Source organism: Pteropus vampyrus, unplaced genomic scaffold (assembly GCF_000151845.1).
Source record: "Pteropus vampyrus isolate Shadow unplaced genomic scaffold, Pvam_2.0 Scaffold18, whole genome shotgun sequence".
Taxonomy (NCBI): domain Eukaryota; kingdom Metazoa; phylum Chordata; class Mammalia; order Chiroptera; family Pteropodidae; genus Pteropus; species Pteropus vampyrus.
The window spans coordinates 545,597-556,397 of NW_011888799.1; the positions used below are offsets into that span (position 1 = coordinate 545,597).

Genomic DNA, 10,801 nt, shown 5'->3' on the forward strand with positions numbered 1-10,801 from the left:
CACAATCTTAGGCAGGCTACATCAACATCTCTCCATCTGTAAACCAGAGTCATTCACATCCACCCAGCCTCCAGCCCTGGGTGAGAATCCAATAGACTATAAACATAAGACTCTTGGTCAACTGTGAGGATTATGCTCGTATAATTGTGAGGACTATTCGTATAACAGTGTTGGTCACTGTTATACGAATAATAGTTTTACCGCTGAGCATAATTAAATGGTGATTCAGAAGTCCTTCAGGAGCTTAAGCTCATCATCATCAACATCAAGTACCACTGACAAGTATTTTGGATCAAATTCTGATTGTTGGAACTTTCTTGGTATTTAAATTCTAGATGAGCAAGGCTTTTCTATAACCTACTAAAGCATGCTGGTAAGCATGCTGGTGACTCGCTGGAGTCCACTCTAATCCTTTGCTGGGGTCCGCCCACGCCATCCCCACGGATGAAAGGAGGGTTTGTCTACTTCAGCAGAATGTATTCACTTGAGCAGGAAGCCCTACTCTGGCGAAAACTGTCTCTCTGACTCCTCCCTCTTCCTTTGATCCTCCCACTGAATGCTGAGCTGGAATGACAGAAGCAAAGCCTCTCAGATGTAATTATTTTAATTCAGCCAGATGCTGGGAATTAGTCTCTTTTCCTTGCAAGTATTCTGGGGAAAGAGAACTCAGCCCAAGATGCCCCAAAGAAAAGGAGCTGACAATCAGGAAAGGAGGGGACCCCCTCCCCTTCTGCTGGAACAGCTTAAATCCAGGAAACTACTGCCATCCCTGGATAAAGGAGGGGAAGGGAGGGATGGGGAAGGAGGAGAAAGAGGGGGCGCCTAATAGGTATTAAATTCAAATTTACCAATCCTGGAAAACTAGACCAATGCCAACACCCAGCACTTTCTAGAGCTTTAGACTTTCCAAAGCACTTTCATTTATATGACCTTATTTAATCATAAACTAGGGAGGAAGTCACCAGCTGAGCTAGACTTGGGGGCAAACTGAATTTAGGTTTCAAGGCATTCAGATTCAATCTTTCCCAGGCACCCACTAGGAGCCAGGCCCAGTGAGGCACAGTCCATCTCCTTTAATCCTCACAACGACCCTATCAACCCCAACATACAGGGGGAGAAACACGTTCGGGAAGCTTAAGCCAAAATTCAGCTGGGTTCTCTCCCTCCTGAATTCCAGTAGCGTCCAAATTATCAGCATACACAGGTGTAGCTTTCATCATCACCCACTCCTGAACATTAGGTCTGTGTTTCCTGTTCATTCAGCCATGGATTCATGGAAGGTCTTCGTGAGCACCTACTAAGCACCCACTGGGTGTAGACTTTGGAGGAGGTTTAGTCCTGCCGTCAAGTTCCTCCAAACCCACTGAGGTAAACTGACCAGTAGAGAAACCAAAAGAAGCAGTTATATATGAGCTGATTTGGTTTTCGCTATACTGCCCTGTCTTATCCACTCTGTGTCTTATTTCCTAGCTGGAAGCCCCTGAAAGCAGTTTGTGACACCACAGCCTCGTGGTTAAAGACCCTGGCTCTGGAACCAGACTGCCTGGGTTCAATCTCTTCTACACAGTGGCTGTATGACCTTGGACAAGTCACTTACCCTCTCTGTAAAATGAAGACATAATACATCAGATATTATAATATATCACACTACATATCACATTACATATTGTAACACATCAGATAAATAAGTTGAGAAATGTAACCATTTAGCACAGTGTGTGGTTCAGAATAATTGCTCAATTAATGTTGGCTAACAATTTATACCTCTAGTTCTCAAAGTATGGACCAGGAACCCTGGGGGGTGGTTCATGAGGCCAAAATTATCTTCATAATAATGCTAATCAGATATGGAGTATTCTAGAAGTTACTTGACAGGAATATCACAATAGATCGACTGTAGAAGCAGATATGAAAATCCAGTTCTCTTCCGTTAAGCCAGATATTACTGAGATTTACAAAAATATAAAACAAGGCCATTCTTCTCACTAAATAACTTTTGCTTTAGAAACTGTAGTTATTTTTCAAAACAGATGTTATTTATGTCAACCTGTAATGGGTTAAACTATCGTTATTTTTAAATAAATCAATATACAATTAAAAATTTTTTTCTCAATTGTAAATATATATTGATAGTTAACAGATAGTTAACAGAACTCCCAGGGAGTTCAGAAAATCTTGTTTCTTCTCATCCCTCCCAGGCCCTCTAACCTGAGCTGGATCCAGCCCCATGGGAAGCTGGGTCCCCGGTTACCCCAAACTTGGTCTTGTGCTCACACTCTATTGCTGCCTCCACCTTTTCTCCTCAGGACCTACTACATTCCTGAAACCTGTGGTTCCTAATTAACCTAAGAGGCATGCTAACCTGGGTGGCCGGGTTTTAAAATCAAGTTGACTTGGATTAGAACCCTGACTCTACCACTTCTTGTCCTTGAACAGGTGACAGTCTCTCTGAGCCTCAATTTCCTCAATTTCCTCAATTTTCCTCAATTTCCATCCATAAAATGGGAATAACAATTGAACCTATCTCTTATGATTGTTGTCAGTAGTCGTGAAAACTTACATAAAATGCCCATTACTCAACAAATAAGAACTATATTTTATTATTATGATTAGCCATTGGGTCCCCTGAGCCCCTTCTCAGCTGCCCCTTCAGCTGTCATCATCTCCTGTTTCTCCACAGTCCTACAGAAGTAGTAAAACCAAGGGCTGCAAAGGACTGTAGAGTCTGGCTTCCCAACACACACAGACGCGCGCACACACACACACACACACACACACACACGCACACACCACGCCCTCACTCCCTCATGTAGGGTGTCACCCTACTCTAGAACTAAAAGTAAAAAATGACAACTAAATGCCAAGCGCACAAACTCCCAGACGAAAAGCCTCCTCTGCTACCAGAGTTGGTTCCAAGGCAATCTTGGCTCAAGGACAGATGAGTGGTGCCATGATAAAGAGTGGAAGAAGCCCTGTCATGACAGCCAGAGTACCAGGGCTCCGGGCCCAGCTCTGCAGCTAATTATGGGCAAGTTCCTCCCCATCTCTGAGCCTCAGTTGCTCAGCCATAAAAAGGGACATCTTCTAGCTCTGATTTTACAAAATTCTATGACAGCCAGGTCAGACTGAAGAGCCCTGTCTTCCTATTCCCTCCAAGGACACACATGGTCCTGGGGTCACAAGGATGCCAGCCTGCCCCCATACCACCCCAACCGCCTCTACCAGGTCCTGTCCTGGAGTCCCTCTGCCACTCACCCTACAGTTGCTGAGCTCCTCAGCAGACAGGATGATGGTGCCACATTTCTTCCCTGGGACACCACTGGGAGAGGAGAAAATAAAAGAATGGAGAGCCAGACAAAGAGATACAACCAGCACACTCCCTGTATCAGCCCTCATCCTCTCCCGCCCTCACCACCCAGCAGATCTGGCCCAAGCCCCTGAGAAGACAGAGTCTCCTGAAACACTGTGGCAGTGTGGCCTAGTGCACTGCTTCCTGGGCCAGGCCCCAGGCCTGGAGCTGCCCCGCCCCTGCTCCCCGAGAGCCCACCAGGAAGGGTAGTGTCTGCAGTGAAAGTCCTAGAATTGGAAAAGCATCCAGACTCACCCGGAGGCTTCCAGACCAGTGGTTCTCAAACTTTCCATCCAAAGACCACTTCTGTGGGCAAAAGACCTCATGGGCTAGCCACCCCACCCTGCACCCAGCTGACCCCAGAGTCCCAGAACATTCCAGCACTGAGCTGCTCTGATTCATCGAGGAAGAACAGCAAGGAGTAAGGCAGGAGGGCTGGTATACCCTTGGGGGCAGCGCATCCAGCCTTTCTCCAAGGCTACCTCCCCTGGAACTGCTTGGCTGGGGTCTCTCTCCTGGAGAGATCTCAGCCAATCATGCAGCTCCTCAGTGACGTGGGCAACCAGGACCTGAAGTCGACCCACCCAGAGAATCCCTTCCAGGAGGGCAAGTTCCCAGGATGGGGCTCCACCCAGGAGACCTGCACCACCTCTTCCCTTGGTCAGGAGGGAACCCTACTCCAGGCACCAGCCCATCCCACTCTGACATTTGGAACTAACCTGGGAGTCCCAGTGCAGCCAGGGCCCACTGGGAGCTAGAAGAAAATGTCAGGTTGTCTAGTAGCTGCATGACTTTGGGCTCATTACTATATCTCTCTGAGCCTTAGGTTCCTCATCCATAAAATGGGTAAGACTGTAGCATCCATTTTACTGATATGTACACGCAGTGCCTGGCACAAACAAGGCCCTCAAGGAGCATCATTTCCTTCCCTGCCCCCATTCCTTGACAAATGTACAAAGCTGATAAAATCTAGCCCCACACTCAGGCCAGCCTCGGGACCACCAACATGCTGTCTATGGAACACACTTTGAGAACCACTGATGGAGCTCTTCCCTGCACCAGTTCTTGGAGGGAAAGGCTCTCAAACAGAGAAGGCAGGGGAGCTGACCCTGGGGGCTGATGAGACAGCCTAGATCTCTCCAAATCAGGTGAGCAGAGCAGGGGCCACATCTGGAGGTTTCCCTGCCACAGGCAGGTGGCAGTGCCTGCCAGCTGGTTCCCCTAGACAGGGGCAGCTGAACTGAGTGCCAGAAAGCCCTTCCCCACCCCCTGCCTGGCCCTCCCTGGTAGGAGAGATATGATTTGTTTGACCAGGCGATAAAATCCTCACACCAGCCTCCTCAACCAGCGCTTCTCCATCTGTTCCTTTCTTTGCCTCTGAGCCCCTTTTCTATTTCCAATCTTTCCTTCCCCTCTCTCCAGCCTTGTTCCCACCTGCTCCACTTCACTTTCTCTCTCTCCCTCTGTCCCCCTGGTCTTTCTCACCCTCCCTCTTTGTTTCTCTCTCTGACTCCTGCTCTCTAACTGCTGCTTCTCTACTCTCCTTGTGAATTACCATCCACAACCTTCCTGGGCTGTGAGCCTCCCTGAGTCCCTGAAGGCCCCTTTCTCACATCCAGTTGGTCTGGTGGCCAATCTAGCTCCTGAGACCCCCAACTCCTAGGGGCCCTCAGCAAAGACCAGTGAAGCTTTGTTTACTTTGCCAAAATGTTACCTCTTTGGGAGGGACCTCCAGGTTGGTCTCCCAAGCAAATGCTCCCCCGAACCCTCTGCTGGGGTGAGGACTCTCCCTCCCACCAAGAGAAGAGAGGGAAGGAGTGGGGAAGGTCTGCATGGCCCACATTTGCATAAAGCCAGCCAAAAGCAGACAGTCAGGGTGGAGGCTGGCCCACCACAGCTGGTGAGCACATGCAAAAACTGAGGATTTAGCTGAAGCTCCTCTGAGGAGGAGGCTGACATCCAGCAGTGGAAGAAATGGAGGGGAAGAGGAGTGAGGGGATGAAGAAAAGGGAGGAGAAAGAGGAGAGAAAAAAGGGTAAGAGGTGGGAGGTGAAGGAACTAGGCCAAGGAGAGAGGAAGGGAAGGGAAAGTGCCAGCCCCAGCTGACTTCTGTTAACAGCCCCTACTTCTAGGCTCTACCCTGCTCCCAGAAGTCCCATGAGCCACTGGGGCTGCAGAAGCTTGAGCTCTATCTAGCCTGGATGGGGGAAGGGGCCAGCTGCAGAGTAGCCCAAAGTGCTTGGGTCCTTGAAGAGGGACCCAGGACTCTCTCCGTCCTCCTGACCAGGGCTGAATACACAGTGCTGGGCCTATACTCTGAAGGCCCTCTGCAGAGCTGGCTGGATGTCTGAGGACTCCAGGGGCAGAGATGTCTGGTGACCTACCCGTTGGACACAGCTGGCATGGGTTTGCCCGTCCTGGAATTCAGGCTGAATGCTCCTATCCTGTGCAGAGAGAGAGAGAGCATGTCATGAGCCAAGTACACACGTCCTGAGAGGCCAGAGCACTTGGCATCTGAATTCTTGGAGAGGGTTTTCTGGTCTCAATCAAACATCAAAACAGGATCAAAAGCCACAGGTCAGAGGAAGGAGAGTTCGTCTTCTCAAACCTTGTTATGAAGTCCTGGGCAATGCTACCTCAGGGGTTATCCAAGTTGGGTCCAGTAGCATCAGCATCCCCTGGGGATATGTTAGAAATATAAATTCTCAGGCCCCACCCTGGACCCTGGATGTTGTGACTCTGGGGCAGAAGAGGGGAGCCCAGAAGTCTGTGTTTAACACGCCCTCCAGAGGTTGCCATGTCTGCTACAGTCTGAGAACCACTGCTCTAACTCTTTGAGGCTCAGGGTTCAGGCTGTGAAGTGGGGAGATTGCTGAGAGAATCACGTGACATCCAGGAAATAAAACTCTGTCTGGCCCAGAAGACATGCCCAGTGAAAGGGGGCTGTTTGCAGGTCTAGCCAGGGAGACAACAGCACACAGACACACGAAACCTTCAGTAGGCAGAATAGGTCCCCTTCCTTCAGCAACACAAAACGTCCCCACCAACCTGGACAGTTTAGATGCTGCTTGTCCTTTAAGGCCCAGCCCCCTTGCCATCTCCTACCCCAAGTCTTCCTCAGTCTCCCCAGGTATGCCCTCTACCAAAGGCAGAGCAGGTGACAGCAGGCAAGAAACAGACCCAAGTGACTTGTGGGCTTTTGACCCAAGCAGTTGGGAGCCAAGAGGGGCAGAAACACACCCACACTCATTCCTGGGACCCCAAATTCTATAAGCTTCAAATCCCACAAAATGTGGGTTTTTCTCCCTGTTCTCAATAAATGATAGCTATTATTATTTTCTGTGAACCCAGAGTAGGTGACCTTTTGGGGAGCAGGGAGGACTTTCTATAGTCCCCAAAGTTACCACACAGTTACTGGGGGTCAGAGACAAGGGCCTGGGAGAGAGATCACCCCTCATACACATAGAGTAGCACATTCTGCAGTTATTGATCACAGTAAGAGGAGAGAATGTAGTGTGAACATGGCAGAAGCAAGTTGGGAGTTGATGCTCAGCCCAGCCTGATCCCCCTTTCCTGCCCACCCTGCCCGATGACCTGGATGCTTATCCCAGTTTTCAGGCCTCTCTTGCCTGGTCTCTGCTTTTGGGGCTTCATGTGAAATAGGGACAAGAGAGGTCACCATCACCACCTGGTCAGCCCTGGCTGGTCCTGAAGCCACCCTCAGACTCCATTGTGAGAAGCCTTGGGACTTCTCATCCCAGAGCCTGCTCTGAGTAATGGCTTTTCCCTAAAAGCACTTAAGTCCCTTTAATGCAGACTGCCAAGGGCAGGGTGAGATGGGGAGGGCCTCACTATACCCAGCTCTGACCTATAACAAGGTGTGAACAATCCGAAGTATGTGCTATGTGAGTAGAACCCTCCCTTCAAACCCCAGCTCTCCCACTTTCTAGCTGTGTGGCCTTGGACAAGTTACTTCCCCTCTCTGAGCTTTGCTTTCTTCTCCTACACAATGATAATGATGGGGGACTAAACAGCATCTGAGGGCCATCCTAGAAATACGGGGCTTAATAACCAAGGTAACTGGGTTAAAAGCCCTAGAAGGGTCAGTCCATGGGGTCTCCTTATTCCTAATTATCCCTCAGGGCGGGCTGACTGCTTCACTGAATGATGCCCTCAGCGGGAGTGGGTGGGAAGTTGGCCCGTCACTGAAGAAGCAACCCAGACAGGCCCCATCCCCCACCGTACACTTACGTGAGGGGCTTCTCCAGGCGGCTCCCAGGGGATCCCACAATCTCTCCGAGGGTACAGAAGGCCTGGCCCAGGAAATCCTGCATATCCAGGGTACAGAAAAGACAAGTGTCACCTACTCTGCTCACAACCATCCCACCTCCCCCATCCCCTCACCCCTGGAAGTGTGATGGCTCTGAAATGACAAGATGCAGCATCAGACACACACTCTGTGTCACAGTGAAGCCCGAGGCCAACTCCGAGCTTGGCATTTAAGAGACTTTCAGAATCACTGGGCAGTCACGGGTGGAACTCACGTGTTTGGATAAGTCAGGGCTCTTCGAGTCAACGTCATATCTGCAGGGAACAAAGAGAGATGGTGCAGGAAGCCAGAGCATTCTGCCCAACACCACCTGGGTCCTTGAGCTGAGTCAAGACCCCTGCACCCCCCAAAACAGGCTCTAATACAGTGGATATTTCTGGGAGTCATGGCTGGAGATGTAAATGTGAGCCTTCTGGGGTGCTGGACATGTTCTGTCTCTTGATTTAGGTGGTGATTACACAAGTATAAACAGATGTAAAAATGCACCATGAGGTGGACTCCTAAGATTTGTGCACTTCAATACACACACACACGCACGTGCGTGCACTTCATGAAGAATTACAAAAATAAAATAAATGGGCTCTGCCACCTTGGCTGGTTCACAGGTGGCTGAGCCGCCTTGCCCATCACTGCCTATTCTCCCATCTTTCTAGCTAAGGCTCTGCTATCCTTGGAACTCAATACTTTGCCTTTGACCTTCTCTGATTATTTTACCAGCCTGCACCTGGGCCTGGTCTTCCATGAAGGTAAGAGACATTAACACCACCTCAGCCAACTGTAGGCAGGCTGATCTTGCAGCTGGGAACCTCCCTCCACCTGGAGACAGCTCATCGAAGCCTCACCCACAGCCCTCCCTCCAGCATCCCCCCTCTACCCACTCATTCAGCCATCTCTACAACCATGCAGCCATTCCAGGCCCAGATAACTCCAGCTGAGTGGCAGTCATTCTCATGCCAGTCCCCTGCCCTGAGCACTGTCTCTCTCCAAAATGTCACAAGGTGACTTCTCTATAGGGGGCTTCATTGACATCCTCCCATCACTCCCTCCAAAGTCATCTCCTTCCACTGCATTTTCTCCTTTGCACTATCAGACCCTACTCTGTCCACAGTTCTCTGGGACGTAGTCCTTTGTAACCACCCACACCCCCTAAAAACAACAAAACAACACTCCTCCACCTGTTCATCAGCCCGAAATCCCACCATCATCTTTACCCTCAGGAGAGGGCCCTCTGCATCTTTGTAGATTCCTGGAGCCCTGTCAGCCTGGAGCCCTGATTGCAGGAGGGCAGACTAGAGGGTGCCCTCTCCCAGAACAAGCTGTGACAGAGGAAGAGGTCAGTGGAGACCTCCCGGTCACCTGGGAAGAAAAGGACTCCTGCAGATAGAGCTAGAATTGTTCCGAAGATCTTTCCTCAACCATGACCCCCTCAGTCAGGTGGCTTGCTCAGTGCTCTCCCGGTCAGTCAGACCAATGTGGGGATGCTTTGTTCCCTCTCCCCATCTCCCTTCCATCTCTTGATGAGGGTGGGGCTGGACTTCAGCTAATTGTCACTTTTACTCCAGGCTAACCCCCGGCTTCCTCTAACATCACAGTCCCCCCCGCCCATCCCGCCCTCCTTCCCTGGTAAGGGAAACTCCTGCCCCACCTCCCATCCATGCTTCCTCCCCTAGCCCCGTCCCCAGCACCATCTTCCACTTACAGGTCGAAACGGAGGTTCTGCTTCTCCTCAAAGAAGTAATCCACAATGAATTTGCGCACAAAGTCGGGATTGAGTGTGTTGTCGATGACTTCAGTGCGTCCAAACTGCAAGGGGGGATGGGGCGTGGACCTCAGGGCCAGGCAAGTAGAGAAGGCAAGCACTGAACTCAGAGCCCCTCAGTCCTGGCCCCTCAGTCCTAGTAACAGAAGCCATACCTCTCCTGGCTCCTGGCCCCACTCCCAGTCAAAGTGAGAGCTCCTCCATCTAACAACAGACACTGTCCAAGTTACGGCCCCAGCTTTATTCTTCCTGTCTCTATCTAGGCTCCACCCAAGTTGAATGGTTTGGATACCTGGATACCTGAGCAGGTGCTTCACTTTCCTACCTCACTGCCTTTGCCTATGCTTTGTCCTCCACCTGGCCTCCCACGCTGAGCCAGTGACATGTCCTCCATTCCTTCAAGGTCCATTGTTAAATGCCATCTCCTCTAGGAAACCTTCCTGATTCCTCCAACCAGAAAGTTTTACTTCTGTCTGAACTGCCACTGAGCTTGTGCCTGCCCCCATGACCACCATCCTTCCCTGACTGATTCCAGTTAGGTTTATAGTTATTTGATGTCCCATTGATACACTCAAGGACAGAGTCAGAGACTGCGGGATCTTTAAAAACCCCACCTCCTAGGATCCACAGCCTTGTGTAATCCCTCCTCTTGAATGTGGGCTGGACCTAGTGACTCACTTCTGATGAAAAGACTAGAGCATAAGTTGTTGCCAAGATTATACTATAAAGGACTATGACTTCTGTCTTAGGCACCTTCTCTCCCTTTCTCTAGCTGGCTCACTTTGATGAAGGCAGCTGCCATGTTGTGAATTGTCCTATGGAGAGGCCCATGTGGCATGGAACTAAGGGTGGCCGACCCACCCCTAAGAATCTGACTGAACTAATAAGTGGATCCTGCTCCAACTGAACCTTGTGATGACTGAGGCTCTGGCCAATACCCTTGACTACAGCCTTGTGAGATAGAGGACCCCATAGAGCTACACACAGATTCATGACCCTGTTGTTTAAGTGTCTAAACTCGGCTAATTTGTGACTCAGCAACAGATAACTAACACACAGACTTGACTTTCTTGGTGTCCCCAGTAGCATATATTCTAGAATTTTGCATATTTTAGACACTCAATAATTGCATCCATTAAACTCCCCAGATGGCTTAAGGAAAGTCATTCTGTACTTTTGGGCATCAGAATCACTTGGAGGGTTCGTTAAAACACAGATGTAGGCCTCACTCCCAAATGTTCTGATTCAGTAGGTTCAGGGTGATACCTGAGAATCTGCATTTCTAAAAATGCAGGTGCTGCTGCTGGTGGTGCAGGGACCTCCCTTTGAGAGCCACTGGGCTATACCGTGGGACCCAGGGCCC

The 10,801-nt window shown here is 50.1% G+C and overlaps 1 protein-coding gene across 1 annotated transcript in view; it reads right to left on the reverse strand.

Moving 5' to 3' along the window:
* Positions 1–6,980: 6,980 nt before the first annotated feature.
* Positions 6,981–10,801, reverse strand: part of LOC111736132 (copine-5-like) — a 42,674-nt gene continuing 38,853 nt past the window's right edge. The window contains exons 4-7 of the mRNA XM_023527528.1: positions 9,379–9,482; positions 7,894–7,933; positions 7,601–7,677; positions 6,981–7,136 (exon numbers count right to left, since the gene is read on the reverse strand). Of these exons, the coding sequence (XP_023383296.1) occupies positions 7,070–7,136; positions 7,601–7,677; positions 7,894–7,933; positions 9,379–9,482 (288 nt within the window). The 3' untranslated portion in view covers positions 6,981–7,069. The remainder of the gene's footprint in view (positions 7,137–7,600; positions 7,678–7,893; positions 7,934–9,378; positions 9,483–10,801) is intronic.